General features: G+C 40.7%; 1 protein-coding gene across 6 annotated transcripts in view; it reads left to right on the top strand.

The window, feature by feature from the left end:
* LOC131362278 (probable ubiquitin carboxyl-terminal hydrolase FAF-X) overlaps positions 1-17,403 on the top strand; it is a 59,302-nt gene that overhangs the window by 6,082 nt on the left and 35,817 nt on the right. For all 6 annotated transcript variants that reach the window (XR_009206152.1, XR_009206153.1, XR_009206151.1 and 3 more), the window contains exons 2-3: positions 9,252-9,529; positions 14,790-14,932. Coding sequence is in view for 3 of the 6 variants with exons in the window: in XM_058404201.1 (XP_058260184.1) it covers positions 9,407-9,529; positions 14,790-14,932 (266 nt within the window). In the remaining 3 variants the exon portion in view is untranslated. The remainder of the gene's footprint in view (positions 1-9,251; positions 9,530-14,789; positions 14,933-17,403) is intronic.

Genomic DNA, 17,403 nt, shown 5'->3' with positions numbered 1-17,403 from the left:
TGAAAAACTTCAGAAGTATATTTCAATTCCTGAGATTCAAAGCAATTATTATGCCAATCAGCAAAGCAAAGAACCTTTGGCATATCCATTCTCACCAATATTTTGGCTGCCTTGACCACAATGGTTGCCATCTTGTGGTCAGAACCTGAGGTGGACAAGTCACGGATGATGGCAAAGTGTGTCATTGTAATGCAAATGAAACGACATGCAGTTTAGCATGTTAGGGATAATGAATTGAATAATTATTGCAGACTTTTTAGACTGACACTCTTAGTGAATTTCACTTAATCAATTGAGCCATTATTTGTATTTTAACCCTTATAGGCACACACACACATGCACCTACTTTCACAAATGGCCTTCAATAAGCAACAAACTAAAATTATTGTATCGTAAGATTAAATAAATGCCTAATTTTCTCACAACTTAAACAGCATTTTCTTTATGACCTGCTTTAAATTAGATTTCTAACAGGGTTCTCATTTGCCCATCATGAGGTTAATCCACAGGAAGTTATCTAATGGGAATTTTGGACAAGAATCAGCTAAGATTAAGCAAAAGCCGTTTCTGTATATGGTGTGTATTGAGAGTCACTGCCTGCAACATATTCATTTGAAGATGATAAAACAGCTACTGGTTTGCATTAAAGAAGACTCTGTTTTATTATGGTTTATTTATCTGCAAACCCTGCAACATCAAGAAATTAATCTGAAGCAAATACGCTTTGACATACCATGCTTTCAGTTTAGTTTATATGGCTAACCCAGTATTGCCCCTTTAATAATATACTAACAAACAAATTTTAAGTTTCTTATGACTTTTTTAAATGACTTGTTTTTTGCAGGTTTAATAAAATAATTTAACTTGTTAAAAAAAGAGCAGCAGTCACTGGTCAAGTTTTTCATGAGCCTTTTTACATGCCATTGCTGTCCACATCTATTTATGCTGAACAGACCATTGCTATAATATCATTGATGGTGTGGGCCAGTGTGCGTGGCCAAAATTTGGCTAGTGCAGTATGCCTAAGAACTGTAACAACAGGGAGCAATGCAGGAGCAGGTGTTTACACTATGCCCAGTGTGGAAATATATTTTTTCAAGATGCTCCAAGGTACATAACAAGGCAGTAGAGGGCTGCTTCTCTGCATACTTATATTATATTATATATTTATATTTTACTATTTAAGAAAAAAACATATTTATATATTGTATATTGTATATATTTCATGTTCACCATTAAAATCAAATTTCAATTAAATATGTAGTCATTTGGCTCTCAATTAATCAATATCATGGTTTTAAACTTAAAATTTTATAGACACTTACCTGTATTGGACTAAATAATGTAGGCCAGCAGTCCATTAAGTCCCGGATTGCATAAATGGTTTCTTGCCTCAGAAGAGAGAACATCTTTTCTCAGCATTTTCTCAGCAATCACCTGGCAATTATTCCTTTTTGTCACATCACATAAGAGATCCACTCTCTCTTCCTCCATCGAAAGATGCTGGTTCTCTCCTGGAAACTGACCTCAGCTATATATTCAAGAATGTCTGGAAGTAGTGTGATCTGATCTTTGGTACCAGACAAAAAAAAATAGAATTTTTTATTGCCTGACTAAAGCACAATTTTTGTACTGGAAGATAAATGTGGAATTAGAAATTCTCAGGGCCAACCCTTTGACCACTGGGCTAGGCTTTCATCAGTAATCAGTCCAAGAAAAACAGGCAATGTGTCATGGGAGGACACAGATAAGTAGGCATCATCAGAAGGCTGACAGCTGACAGGAATCAATATTGAACAAGAATTTTTCAATTCAATTTATTTGTATAGCACTTTTAACAATGGACATTGTCTCAAAGCAGCTTTAAAGAAATAGAGAAACAGAGAAGGAAAAAAGTATAACCATCCTCATTTGGGTGACGCTGGACAGTAAATAATGTAACTGTAACTAAATAATGTCTTTTCTACAACAGCAACCAAGGGCTTATGAGGAACTATTAGGTTAATGTAGTTTCTGAGTTCATTATATACACTACTAATTCCTTGCTGTCAAGCTGACAGATCTAACGACAGTTCTGTGACTGTGTGATAGTCCCCAATTGGCTCTGTCCACGGCTGACTCCTGGTCACAGGCTGTCCACACAGATCCATCCACAGCATCAGTGAGCACCACCAAGCGACAAGACTCCAACCAGGGGAAGAGACAGTGGTCACACTGGAAACTCAGAACACTGGGAGCTCAGGATGTACAGCTCAACAGAGAAAGACAGACAGAGAGAGAAAGATATTAAGTATGCTTGTGATCATGTGATGTTTAAAGGCAATGTAGATTATGTGTAAAGTGCAGACGGGGACTCCAGCAAGACTAGCTATGACAGCATAACTAAAAGGGAGAGCCAGAAGGTGACAGACATGAAGGCTTCCTGGGACATAAAGCGTCCAACCACTTCACAGTCAGCAAACCTGAGTGACTTGCAGTGTGGCTATGTGGCTTGCAGTGTGGCTTGCAATGTAGTGTGGCTAAGATAGGAGTGATGTGTTCATATCTTCTGGTTCTAGTTAGGACTCGCTAACTGCCGCGTTCTGGACTAACTGGAGCTTGTTTATGCTCCTACTGGAACATCCAGGCAGTAAGGCATTACAATAATCCAACCTAGAGGTAACAGAAGCATGAACTAGTTTTTCTGCATCATGAAGTAACATCATATTTCTTATCTTAGCAATATTTCTGAGATGAAACAAGGCTACCCTAGTGCTATCTACATGAGCTTCAAACGAAAGAGCAGAGTCAATAATCACACCAAAATCTTTTACTGCTGGACAAGATGAAAAAGAAAGACCATCCACCATTACTCTGTAATCAGAAAGCATACTTCTAGCTGCATGTGGTCCTAGTACAAGCACCTCTGTCTTATCAGAGTTAAGCAGGAGGAAGTTAACAAACTGTCTAATGTCCTTTACACATTCCACAATTATAATAAGCTGGTATCTCTCATCTGACTAGGCTGAAACATATAGCTGTGTGTCATCGGCATAACAGTGGAAGCTAATACCATGTTTAAGAATAATTGCACCAAAGGGTAGCATATATAGGGAGAAAAGCAGTGGGCCTAAGACAGAACACTGAACATTACCTTGGTATGCAAAGAGAAGTCACCATTTAGATCTACAAACTGATAACAATCAATCAAATAAGACCTGAACAAGGAGAGGGCTGTTCCTTTTACACCAACAACATGTTCTAGCCTATCAAGTAGAATAGTGTGGTCAATGGTGTCAAAAGCTGCACTAAGATCGAGTAACACTAGTAATGCCGAGTTGCACTGCATGATTTTAGCCCTGATTTTCAGTCGCCGAGTAGTTTTGCAAAGTCGCCGACAAATGCCCCAAATCACGGCAAATAGAAGCTCGTGGACATGAGTGACAATTGCGCTGTGTGAAATACCAAAAACTCGGTCTGAGCGAGTCGCCGATGACTCAAAATTGTGCAGTGTGAAAGGAGTTCTGACTGAAAAATATAGATACAGGGCAGTGGGCAGTTCGGGGAGGACCCCGTTTTAGACCACAATATCAGCAAGCCCATTTGGGTTGGGAACTTCTTGCGGGGTACCATTTCCAGTCTCGTGCGAGAACTCTGATCTCACGTGTGATCTTGCGTTATTTCCTTATTATTTCTCGCGTAGGTTCAGTTGTAAAATGCAGACCAGACCAGACAGAGCTGTCAGCGATTCTTCCTATTGTGAAGTCTTGCAGTGTAAAACCTGCGAAATACTGAAGAAGCTCAGTTAACTGTTTCAGGTATTCCAGATGGTAATGTCCGGTTCTGGACATCATGCTCTGGAAGCATCACTTTGAGATGGGCTGGTTGCAACATTAATCAACCTGTAAGATGACTATGAAATGTAGTAAAAATAGAATCCAATGTTTCTTTTAAATGAAAATGTGAGAGCCACATAGCTAATAATTGAGGAATCAACCATAATAGCAGACTCTGTTGCTGCACTGTATTTGTGTCTTGTAGGTATATTGGTTCTTGAAGAACCCTGTAAGAACTCTGTAACTGGGAAACTGTCTTTTTGTTCCTGCACTTCTACTCTAGCACTTCCACAGTGCATGCTCAAGGACATAACACCTGAGATGCACCTGACATCAACTGACCAAGCACTCAAGCATTTCACAAAGAATAGGTAATGATGTTTGGGAATTAGTTTTCTTATAATAATAAGCCCTTTTCTTGTAGGCAGAAGAGGGATTGGCATCACAAAGCTCTGTTGCCATGTTTGACACAACAGAGTCCTCAATTTCACATTTGTGATTCTTCAGACAGGACTGTAAAATGTCTTTGATGATAGCACCTGATACTGAATGAAAGATAAAATGTAACCTTTCAACAACCTCAGTACACCTGTTAGATGCATTAAAATGCTCTCTAGTTTTAAGCATACAAAGAATTTTTTTTTTAAAAAGTTATATCTCATCATTATTATCTCAAACATCATTAGTTATAAAATGTTTCCCATCCTGAACATCCACATGACTCTAATCATCTGTGTTTGAAGTACACCTCTTTAGTAGGTCTTCTTTGGTGTCTTGCAGTGAGTATGGAGAATGCCTTCTGTGGGAGGGAAATGTTCCATAAATAATAGTACTGAAATTGCAGTTCTTAAAAACACAGTTGAGATACTGTTCTTGAGTACAAAGCATTTTATGAGCTGCCATATACATTATAGATATTATAATTATAATAAGCAGAAGAAAAAGAAAACATCAAATCATAATAGAATGCTATTGCACCTTTGGGGCTTAGTCCACTAATTAAAATTCAAAATGTTGAATTGATTATAGTTCTCACATAAAATTAAAAATATTTAAAAGTATATATATAATATTAAAAAGTAATAACTACAGCAATGCAATATAATGTTTAATAAAGTAGAATTTATTGAATTTACAGAGAAGAAAGAAGAAACGCCAATAAATTATTTAACTAATAAAAACTTATCCTTAGTATGTGTTTGTGAGTGTGTGTGTGTGTGTGTGTGTGCGTGTGTGCGTGTGTGTGTGTGTGTGTGTGTGAAAGAGAGAGAGAAACGGAGAGAGTAAAATGGAGTAAGCTATGTGTGTGTGTGTGTGTGTGTGTACACTACCAGTCAAAGGTTTGGACACATCTTCTAATTCCATGGTCTTTCCTGATGTTTATTTCTTTCTACATTGTAAAACAATGCTGAAGGCGGCCGAAATACACAATAATCTCGTTTGAACAGTTGATATTGAGATATGTCTGCTACTGATGCTCTGTAAAGCCTTCATAACGGCTCTAATCTGAGGTGCTGTTAATTGGTGATTTCTGAGGCTGGCAACCATAAATGAACTTCTCCTCTGCAGCAGAGGTAAGTTTTGGTCTTGCTTTACTGGGATGGTCTTCATGTGAGCCAGTTTCATCATGGTGCTTGATGGGTTTTGCAAATGCACTTGACAATACTGTTCTTGCAAGAACTATTCCAGAACACCTGACCTTCGTGTCTTAAAATAACAACTGACTGTTGTTTGTTGTCATTACATATGGATTACTTAAGTCCATGTGTGTTATTTCATAGTTTTGAAATCTCCAGTATTGTTCTAGAATGTAGAAAATAAATCCCTAAACAATAAACATTGAATTAAAAGGTGTGTCCAAACTTTTGACTGGTAGTGTATGTACTGAGCATTTGGGCCATTTGTGTATGTGGAACCACAATCTTCTATGGAACTTCTGTATCCATGTACACGTTTATGCCAAGTGAAAGTGAATAAACCCAAACCAAGTTAGATACATGGCTGTTTCCCCTGGCATGCAAAACAAGGTAAAAGTAGGGAGAACTATGGTGGGGATTTTACTTTTAATGTGGTGGATAGCCAGTGATAAAAGTTATGAAAATATGCTATGACAAAATAAGTTCCAAAGCACAGTACCATTAATGTGGATATCATTACAGAAGTGGATCTTATTTTTCCTTAATATAAACAAAGTCGGTAACTGACTGACTGTCGATAAGCACAGAGTTGTATGCTAAAAGAAGAGAAAGAAAGTGGAGATTTATCGAAGTTCATGTAATTCCCATTGTTTAAAGAGTAACTTTAATAAAACAGTTTGTAGTTTCAGCTAGTATTCCTAGTATAGTGGTATTTCTTGGTTTGTTCCATGGATACGCTGTCTGATGCAGTTTGACCTCACGAAGTTCAGGCCATGCAGTGAAGTTGTTTTGATGGCTTATAAATACTATTATGAAGACCAGACCACTGTCAATGAGAGAAAAGCAAGCCATTTTGGAAGCTGAGAAAAGTAGTCAAGTTAATAAGAGTATTGGACATCGGTCTGGGCAATATGGACCAATAATCATACCTCTGTATTTTCAGGCTGAATGGCAATGCACAATATATATATATAGATCATTTTCTACAAAGTGGGCTAAATGTTCAGTTGTAAGATAAAACCATGTGCAAGTTGTAACAAGCACTTTTTTTTTAAAACAGACAGTGATAAAAAAAAAAATGCAAAGACGTGTTTCCTTCCCTGTTGGAAAATATAGAGCTGCACAATATAGCAACATGTAAATGGAAAATCATATTAAATTAATGAAGACAGTGCCTGATCGGCACTGATGTGTGAAGGTTGAATTAGCAGAGCAATAGGACAGCTGCACATAAAATATCTTCATCCTGCACATAAATTATCTTCAATCCACACAACATAATGTGATATATTCTGAATATATCTTGCATGCATTGCCCTGGACTGACTGTGGCCCTGGGCTGACTGTGTGATATCATTTGCTTATGACCTCATCTTATGATTGTGATATTCTTTGTTTTGTCCTAGAAATTCTTTCTGTTCTGATTCTGTTTTGGTGAACATGTGCCGAACACTTGGTGACAGTTTCTTCTTCTGTAATTTAGATAACCTTTAGAAAGCCAGCAACGGAAATCTTGGGCTTGGGACAACATGAAACATATTGTTCTCTGATGAGTTTATCTTCACTGTCTTTCCCACATCCGGGAGAGATATATTGTTAAGTAAGCCCAAAGAAGCTTACCGCCCAGACTGTTGTGTGCCCAGAGTGTAAAACAGCACTGTCTTGCCCAGGCATGGACTCCAGAAGACCTCTGAAGGTGTGCTGGGGTATCTGACATGATGTTAACTGTAAATCCTGTTAGTTGTAGAGGGGGACCTCCATGAATGGGACTTGTTTGTCCAGCACATCCCACAAATGCTGGATTGAGTTGAGATCTGGGTCCTTTCTAGGCCAAGTCCTTGAACTTTTGTCATGTTTCGTGGCCATACCCTCAACTGTGTTTCATATAGCTGAACTTATACTTATAGCAGAACTTATACTTAGAAGCTATATTCTTACAGTTTCTGGTGTGAACAGCTTTCTTCTGGTTATTCTACAGGATCTCTAGGGGTTAAGGTCTAGGCTTTGAAATGACCACTACAAAAGGTGGATTTTCTTTTTTGAAAAGTGCAATTCTGAAGTGCATCTACTTTGATGTTAAGGATCATGGTTTGCTGCATCACCCAACTTCTACTTGCTGTGTAGCCACCCTGATGATATTCTGTAGAATGTTTTGATAAATTTATGAATTCATTTTTTTAACTTGTTGATAACAAGTGGCCCAAGCCCAGATAGAGAAGGACCTTAACCGTCTGAACAATGGACTCTGTTGTGATCAGGGAAGTGCTTCCACACCCTGTGGCACCACTCGTCTGTATTCATTATATTATATTTTATATTTCCTTTATATATATATATTTTTTTTTAGATATATAGTTTACTACCAGCATAGGCATAAATTCTGTTGTATTATAAACATTACCATTTCAAAAACAAGTTAATAAATATAAATTTAAATTTAAGCTTTGTAATTTTTATTCTATATTTTTATATTTATAAATAGAATAGAATTGAATTCTTGTCACTTTTTGGCAATTTGAGGTTTAAATAAAATTGCAGCCTCTTGACATTTCACAGTAATATCATCATGCAGTCAGCCGATTTTGTGCAGGTGTCTGCAGTGCACAGGATATGAACAAGTGAATTCCGCTTTGGTCATTTGCGAAAGTTTTGGAACAATGCCATTATATACTGCAAAATTTTTATAGCAGCAAATGCTGACTAATTTTATCTTCCACTTACTTATCCAAGCCTGAATCATGGAAATGGGCTACTTCAACTTTTCCTTCCATTGCAGTCATCTGTGTCGTGCAGTCTATCATTTGTGTTCCTGTTTCATCAAATTAATATGCAATGACTTTTAGCCTCTAAAATAAAGCTATTTCCTCAACATAGGAAAATGTGGGATGTGCCTTTTAGCTTTCTAATGTCTAATTCTATTCTTTTTTCCCCCATGTATAACAAGTATGGGTTTTGTCTGATAGGTGGAGATGTACATGACATATGTTACCACATCTCGATGCATTAATCATGGAATTCAAACTTGGCAGTTCTTGGAGACAGTTTTCAGAGCTTTTGCCAAGGATCAGTCTGACTTTTTGCTTATGACTTTTAAGTTCTTACATACTACTGTTTTTTGTGGGTATTGCTGGTATGCAAATGCAAACTCTAAAGTAATAACCCCATGCGTTTCTGAATGTGGTCACACGTGCACACCTGAGCACCAACTGTAAAATGGCAAAGGAATTTCCCCCTGGGATTAATAAAGTTCTTTGAATCTTGAATCTTGAATCTTGAATTATGTGCACTCTTGAATATATTCTATTCTGCTATTAGAGCATGTCCTTTTACCACTATGCTAAGGGAATTAACGGATTAAAAACACAGGCTAGCAATGGAATCATAGGTGTTGATGTCTGAATAATGTGTATTAATCTGAAATTGTATGCCTTTTTCCAAGTTGAGTACAATTGGAATTTGAATGTGCTGTGTAAGTTTAGAGCATGTTTCTATTTCATACTCTAAGTTTTGAGATAACGTTAGATTAGAGTTAGATGATCTTGTGTGAATATATGCAAGTTGAGTTTGAGTGTTAATGATTTTGGAGTGTGTTTCTATTTCATACTCATTTTCTGAGGAAAAGTTAGATGAGATCAGCTGACTATGGATAGTTTTGTGTGCTCTGAGATTGAGAGAAAAAAATGAAAGGCAAAAAGAAATCACAAAATATAATAGAATAACGGCAGTAGTTTTGTTGCTGCTATTTGCATTCATTGTCTCTTCATTTACATAAATCCACATATCTGTGCATATTTTGCAGGTTATGCAATGGTCACTGCAACTCAGCCTAAGCTCCAGGTGCTGCTTTCCTCCAGTTTCAGCTTCTGGTTACATAGTACTGCCCTCCAGGCAGTGATTTCTCTTGATTCTGCTACATAAGCAGACAAAATTGCAAAGATCTGCTCTGTGCCCAGCATGACAGCCACCACCCGGGGCTCCCCCATGGGGAGCAGTGAAAATCAGGGACAGAGCCAAGCCCCAGATGGCCAGAGCCAAGCCACAGATGGCCAGAGCCAAGCCCCACTACCCCAGAACCAGGTTAGTATGTTTTTCTGCACAAACTGTGTTGAGTGTGGTGAGACTGTATATGTTAAATACTTTCATATCTAATACTATATTTTCTGGGTAGTATATACTATATGTCAAAAGGTATGACAAACGTAAGTGTTATATTAAACAATTATATCATTATAATTCTAGAATTATCAGCGTAGGAAATATTTTTAATCTGATTGCCTAGTTTTGATGGAAAACTTAAACATTGGAAAGTCTCAGAAAGCAATTATGGTAAAAAGTGGCCAATGTATTGCAAATCCAATGATCTTAGTTTCATTTCTTCACAAGAAGAAATACACAAAATTTGAAAAAATCTGTCAAATCTATTAATGAATTGCTCTGAAATCAAAGAACACTGCACCCAATATGATTTGTTTGAATTTAAGATTATCTTTTTTCTGTAAATAAGCATGATGATTTACTGTTTATTATTTACAGTGCATTCAGAACGTTTTCAGACCCCCTTCACTATTTTCAATTTTGTTATGTTGCAGGTTGATATTACAATTGTTCAATTAATTGTTTTTCTCATTAATCTACACTCAGTACCCCATAATGAAAAAGGGAATACAGAATTCTAGAAATGTTTGCAACTGTATGAAAAATATCACATGTACATGTACGGTTTTGACCCTTTTTGCCTCGTTTCCTCGACTTACGATTATTGCCTGTTGTTTAACTAAAAATCTGCAAATGGATTCTAACACCCCGGTGTCCGACGAGTCCTTACAGGATGCTTCGCCTGACATGAGTCCATGCATGAGGATGAGTCCTCATCCGTGCATATCAGGCGGATGTGGATTCACTGAAAGCCGCAAACCAACTCCAACAACAGCCACAGGACCAAGCAGCTGCCGCAGCACCTGCACTCACACCACGCAGTGAATATCCTCGTTTTGCTCTGCCGGAGAAGTTTGACGCATCCGCCGATTGCTGCCGGGGGTTTCTTCGTCAATGTGATTACTTCGCGCAGCAACCGGAAACATACGGCAACGAGAGAATTAGGTGTGCTTTCATATTATCACTGCTAACCGGCAAAGCGCTAGATTGGGCAGCAGCAGTTTAGGATTCAGACCCTCAAGTCAAATCATCTGCTAATTACTTTGCGAATCTGATCAAAGAGGTGTTTGAATACCCGGCAGGAGGAAAGGACATTTCCGTACAACTGCTCGAGTTGCGTCAGGGGGCGGACACAGCTGCGGATTTTGCCATAAAATTCCGCACGCTGGCAGCTCAATCCGGATGGAATGAGAGAGCTCTCATGGCGGTGTTTTGCGAGGGGCTCAACCCGGAATTGAAAGCTGAAATGGCATGCCACGATACCAACATGACGCTGTCGCAATATATATCTTCACCGCCATCCGGCTAGACAACCTGCGCCGCCAACACAGATCTCCAGCCTCCACCTCACGTTCCATGCCCCGTCGTATGATGGAAGTTCACCATCACAGAGAGGATTTTTCGGAACCCATGCAGCTTGGAAGGGCTCGTGTTACAGAGGAAGAGCGTGAACGACGCATTAAGCTCAACCTCTGCTTCTACTGCGGGAAACCAGGCCACAGAGTGGTCCTATGTCCCGAGAAACCATCCACGTCACAGGTAGAGACTATTAAACCATTGTCCAAAGTTTCTCTTCCGGCTTTCCTGCTCCATGCTAATTCTCACTTCTCTGTCACAGCATTAATTGACTCTGGCTCGGTGGTCAACCTCATTGACTGTAACCTGGTGCAAGAGCTCCACCTTCCCACCATCCCATGCACCCCTCCACTAAGAGTGACCGCCATTAATGATCAGCCCATTGCGGAGGGCCTCATTGCTCATCAAACACCACCTATTGACTTCCAAATCAGATTATTCCATCGAGAAAGACTGTCGTTCTTTGTCATGTCTTCTCCGTCCAACCCCATAGTGCTGGGCCTCCCCTGGCTGCAGCTTCATGACCCAGACATTTCCTGGAGGGACGGTGACATACTAAAGTGGTGCCCTTTCTGTATAAAGAACTGTTTCCAAGACCACACTCCTCGTCCATGCTTTTCTACGGCCATAGAAAGCCCTGAATCGTCCAATCTGATTTCACTCCCTCAGGAATACTATGACCTATGGGAGGTTTTCAGTAAAGAGAAAGCCACAAGACTGCCACCACACAGACCTTTGGATTGTGCCATAGAACTCCTTCCAAACACCGTGCCACCTAAGAATCGAGTTTACCCTCTCTCTATCCCGGAAAAAAAGGCCATGGAGGAGTACATTGAAGAGGCCCTTGCTGCAGGATATAGCCGGTCCTCTACATCTCCGGCCGCGGTGGGTTTCTTCTTTGTGGAAAAAAAGGATGGAGGGCTCCGGCCATGCATAGACTATCGTGGCTTGAACTCTATCACGGTACCGTACTCCTATCCTCTCCCATTAGTCCCAGCCGCTCTCGAACAGCTACAAGGAGCTAAGGTGTTCACGAAACTTGATCTGCGCAGTGCCTATAACCTGATCAGGATAAAGGAGGGAGATGAGTGGAAAAAGGTTTTCACACCACGCATGGACACTGAGTATTCAGTCATGCACTATGGACTCACCAATGCCCCCGCAGTATTCCAGTCTATGACAAATGAAGTGTTCAGAGATATGCTCCACAGTCACGTTATTGCTTATATCGACGACATACTGATCTACTCTGCTGATTTTGAACAACATGTTTCCCATGTTCGAGCTGTTCTCCACCGCCTTGCAGACCACAACCTCTTCGTGAAGTTGGAGAAGTGCGAATTCCACCGCCCTCCGTTACGTTTCTGGGGTACGTGATCTCGCAGAAAGGAGTGGAAATGGACCAGTCCAAAGTATCAGCTATCACGTCCTGGCCGGAGCCCGCTAATATTAAGGGTCTACAATGATTTCTGGGGTTTGCGAACTTTCATCGCCGCTTCATTCGGAACTATAGTACCATAGCCAGCCCATTGACCTCGTTATTAAAAGGTAAACCACAAAAACTAAGATGGATGGACCAAGCCAGGACAGCTTTCCAAAGACTGAAGCAAAGCTTCTCTTCTGCCCCCATACTCTGTCACCCACGACCGGATTTACCATTCAGCGTGGAGGTGGACGCCTCTAACAGCAGTGTAGGTGCGGTACTCTCTCAACGCCAGTCAGAGTCTGGTAAGCTACACCCATGCGCCTTCTCTTCCCGAAAGCTAACGCTGGCAGAATTGAACTATGATGTGGGTAATAAGGAACTCCTCGCGATGAAGGCTGCTCTGGAGGAGTGGAGACATTGGTTGGAGGGGGCCAATCACCCATTTCTGATTCTAACTGATCACCGTAACCTTGCATACCTCTGTGAAGCAAAACACTTTAACCCGCACCAAGCCAGGTAGGCCTTGTTCTTCTCACTTTTCAAGTTCTCCGTCACTTATCGTCCTGGATCCAAGAACGGGAAAGCTGATGCTCTCTCCAGAATTCATGAGGTCATCGAGCCATCTTTACACCCAGAAACCCTTCTTCCACCCTCTGTCCTGGTAGCCCCCATACGTTGGGATATCTTGGGAGAGATTGAACAAGCCTATGCCTCAGAAGCTCCACCCCCAAATTGTCCGCCCTCCAAGCGGTACGCGCCCACAGCACTTCGTCTGAGAGTGATTAGGTGGACCCACGAAAGCCCCAGCACAGGCCACCCAGGCATACATCGAACTACCCAGTTACTGCGCCAGACGTTCTGGTGGCCCTCTCTAAGCCAAGACGTGGAGAGGTTTGTCCGTTCGTGTTCAGTCTGTGCCCAATCTCGGACAGGCCGCCACCTGCCTGAAGGCTTGTTAGAACCACTACCCATACCACACCATCCCTGGTCACACATTTCCATAGACTTTCTCACAGACCTTCCCGAATCTCAGGGCTTCACAATTATGGTAGTTATTGAACGGTTTTCTAAGGCCTGTAAATTAGTCCCCATGAAGGGCTTACCCACGTCCATGGAAACTGCCCAAGCCATCTTTCAAAATGTGTTCCGTAATTATGGCCTTCCTGAGGACATAATCGGGGCACACAGTTTACTTCCAGAGTGTGGCTGGAGTTTTGAAAACAGCTGGGGATTAATGTCAGTCTTAGCTCGGGGTATCCTCCCCAATCCAATGGCCAAGCTGAGCATCTTAAGCAAGAGCTGGGGAGGTTCCTGAGGGTGTATTGCAGCAGGGAACAGCACCGATGGAGTGAGTTTCTCCCGTGGGCCGAATACGCACAGAACTCCTTAATCCACTCCTCAACAGGTTTGACTCCGTTCCAATATGTACTTGGTTATCAGCCACCATTGTTCCCATGGTCCAGAGAACCCTCAGATGTCCCCACAGTGGATGATTGATCTAGGAGAAGCCAAGAGGTCTGGGAGTGAGTCCATGTCCGCCTTCAAAGAGCGATACGAAGACAGGAAATTCAGGCCAATCGCCGGCGGCGCCTTCACCCAGCCTACCAGGTGGGTCAAAAGGTATGGCTTTCCATGCGCAACCTGAAACTTAAGTTACCCTGGCATAAACTCAGCCCCTTTTAAAATTGCCCGTCAGATTAATCCTGTCTCGTACCGCCTGGAGCTGCCCGCATCTTATCGCATATCACCCACTTTTCATGTTTCTTTGCTCAAACCCTATCATGAGCCCCAAACTACTAGCCTCGCTGCCCATGAACCACCCCCTCCCCTGGACATCAACGGTTCCCTCGCCTATCGAGTTCGCATACTTAGTGGACTGGGAGGGGTATGGCCTGGAGGAGCGCTGCTGGGTTAATGCAGCCAACATCCTGGACCCTGCACTCATAGAAGAGTTCCATCAGAGCTTTCCCCACAGACCTGCTCCTCGCCTGAGGGGGCGCCCTCAGCGTCAAACACCTGGAGGTGATTATTGCCTGTTGTTTAAATAAAAATCTGCAAATGGATTCTAACACCCCGGTGTCCGACGAGTCCTTAAAGCTGCCAAAGGTGCTTCAATTAAGTACTGAGTAAAGGGTCTGTATATTTATGCACATGTGGTATTTCAGATTTTTCTTTTTAATTTACAGACATATCTAAAGAATTCTGTTTTCACTTTGTCTTTGCGGGACACTGAGTGTAGATTAATGAGAAAAAAATAGAATTTGAATGATTGTAGTGTCTGGCTGCAACATAACAATTTTGTGAAGGGGGTCTGAATACTTTCTGAATGTATCATATCTATGTCTGTTCTGCTGTCTTGTGTACATCTTTGTGTGTGTTTGTGTGTGTGTGTGTTCATAGAGTTCTCCCAACTCTTCAAATGAAACATCTCCAGTGAGCCCACTAGAGGGACAGGGGCTGGGTGATGCTCAACAGGCACAGGCAGAGGAGGAGCCAGCATTCCCCCATGCAGACCTGGCCAAACTGGATGATATGATCAACCGGTCTGTGTACTTCTGATGTTGAGTAAACGTTAGCTAGTTTTTGAGTACAAAGTCTCATATAGCAAAATGAATGCAATATCAAACGGATAACCAAAATTATGATTATTATGCTTAGTAGTGCATTAATTCAGTCACCATTAGAAGGAACACATATACTCCTTCTTATTTGACTAATTAATCAGCCAATTACAGCGTCCTCTACATTTATTGGCACCTCTGGTTAAGATATGTTCTTAGGCTTCTGATAAATTAATTTTTTTTATTGTAGAAGCATAATCTCACACTAAAAAATTAATGAAAAAATCCATGACTGAAAAATAATTGTTTTTTATAAAATCACCTGTTCCACAATTATTGGCATCCATAACAATTCCTATAAAATAAATGTAATTGAAACATTTTTGTAATTTTTACTGTAGTTTTTAAAGTTGATCAGAGTATCCAGAAACTTTTAATTAATAATTCATTACTTCCTGTTTCCCTGGGGTATAAATATGACATAGCACAGAGGCCTGTTTCTCTTATCCACTCTTCAACATGGGAAAGACAAGAGAACACCCCATTCAAGTAAGGCAGATGTGTGTCGATCTTCAGTCAGGCAATGGCTACAAGAAAATAGCCACTCGCCTAAACCTGCCCAAATCTACAGTCAGAGGAATCATTAAGAAGTTTAGAACAACTGGAACAGTGACAAACAAGGCTGGACAAGGACCCAAGTTTATCTTTACACCATGCACATGAGGAGGGTGGTAAGAGAAGTAAAAAAATCTCCAGAGCTCAATGTCAGAGAACTGCATCAAAGAGTGGCATCTTGGGGTCACAAAGTCTCCATAACAACCATAAGACGCTATCTAAATGCCAACAAGCTGTTTGGGAGGCATGCAAGGAAAAAGCCTTTTCTCACCTACAATCACAAACGCAAACGTCTGGAGTTTGCTAAGCGGTACTGGGACTTCAACTGGGACCGTGTGCTTTGGTCACATGAGACTAAGATAGAGCTTTTTGGCAACAAACACTCTAAGTGGGTCTGGCGTAAAATGAAAGATGAGTATGCGGAAAAGCACCTCATGCTCACTGTGAAGTATGGTGGAGGTTTTGTGATGCTGTGGGCCTGTTTCTCTTCCAAAGGCCCTTGTTAGAGTGCATGGCATCATGAACTATTTGAAATACCAGGACATTTTAAATCACAACCTGATGGCCTCTGTCAGAAAGCTGAAGATGGGTTATCATGGGGTCTTTCAGCAGGATAATGACCCAAAACATGGAGAAATATACACAAAAATGGTTTCAGTAGACACAAAATCAAGCTCCTCCTATGGCCATCTCAGTCCCCTGACCTCAGCTCAATTAAAAACCTGTTAAAGGATGGATTTTTCTCTTTTTTTGCATTGTGGTTCTATATTGTTTAAAAAAATGAATTTATTAGAAGCCTAAGAACACATCTTAACCAGGGGTGCCAATAACTGACTGATTGACTCTAACTGTGGTCAGCAGAAAAGGATCACATAACACAAAATGTCAAACCTTAAGGTTACACGGGCTTCTTCTGGTACAACTGCAGAAGATTATGTAACACCTTTCAGCTTGCTGAAACTATCCTGTTGAAGATAGGAAGATTTCTGTGACATGCAGATGACATGCAGTAAGAATTTGGCATCGGTTAATGAACTTAAAGCATGAGTTAACTGACCTAACCTGCCTTGTGTCAGCAGTACAGGCTGCTAGTGGTGGTGTAATGGTCTAGAGAATGTAGCGCTTTTGCATGCACTGGGTCCATAATACCAATCAAGCATCATATGAATGCCACATCTGAGTATTTTTGCTGACCATGTGCATCTTATATGGCTACTTCCAGCAGGATAATGCTTCATGTCACAAAACATAAAGCTCAAACTGGCTCCACTGAACTTGGCCCAGTCACCAGATATGAACTGAATATAGCACCTTGGGATGTGGTAGAATGGTGTGAATGTGCAGCTGAAAAACCTGCAGCATTTATGTTTTAATTTGGGCCAAAATTTCAAATGAATGTGTCCAAGCTATTTAGAGAGCATAGGGTATCCTACCCAGTATTACCATGGTGTTCCCAATAAAGTGGCTGGTGAATGCATGTTGTTGCCATACGTATGGATTCTTTGGCCACTGTTTATCTGGAATAAAAACTTGCAGCAGCAGCAGTACTTTGGGGATGATGATAATAAATAATTGCTGTATCTTTATAAAGGTCCATTTTGAAAGGTGTAACACACTATATGCTATAAATGATCATAGATTATTTATTTTGGTAATGATAACTGGTCCTGTTCACCAGCACTGACGGACAATTTTCTTTAAATAAAAGTGCAAGGAATAATTCAGAATTTGAATGTATAAAACATATTCTTATATTACAACACATGCACTGAACATTCATTAATGTATAATTATATATGGTCATTTTTTATAATTCTATTTTGTCCTTAATATTTTAG

The sequence above is a fragment of the Hemibagrus wyckioides genome, linkage group LG11 (assembly GCF_019097595.1).
Source record: "Hemibagrus wyckioides isolate EC202008001 linkage group LG11, SWU_Hwy_1.0, whole genome shotgun sequence".
Classification (NCBI taxonomy): domain Eukaryota; kingdom Metazoa; phylum Chordata; class Actinopteri; order Siluriformes; family Bagridae; genus Hemibagrus; species Hemibagrus wyckioides.
This window is presented reverse-complemented; position numbering and strand designations above follow the sequence as displayed.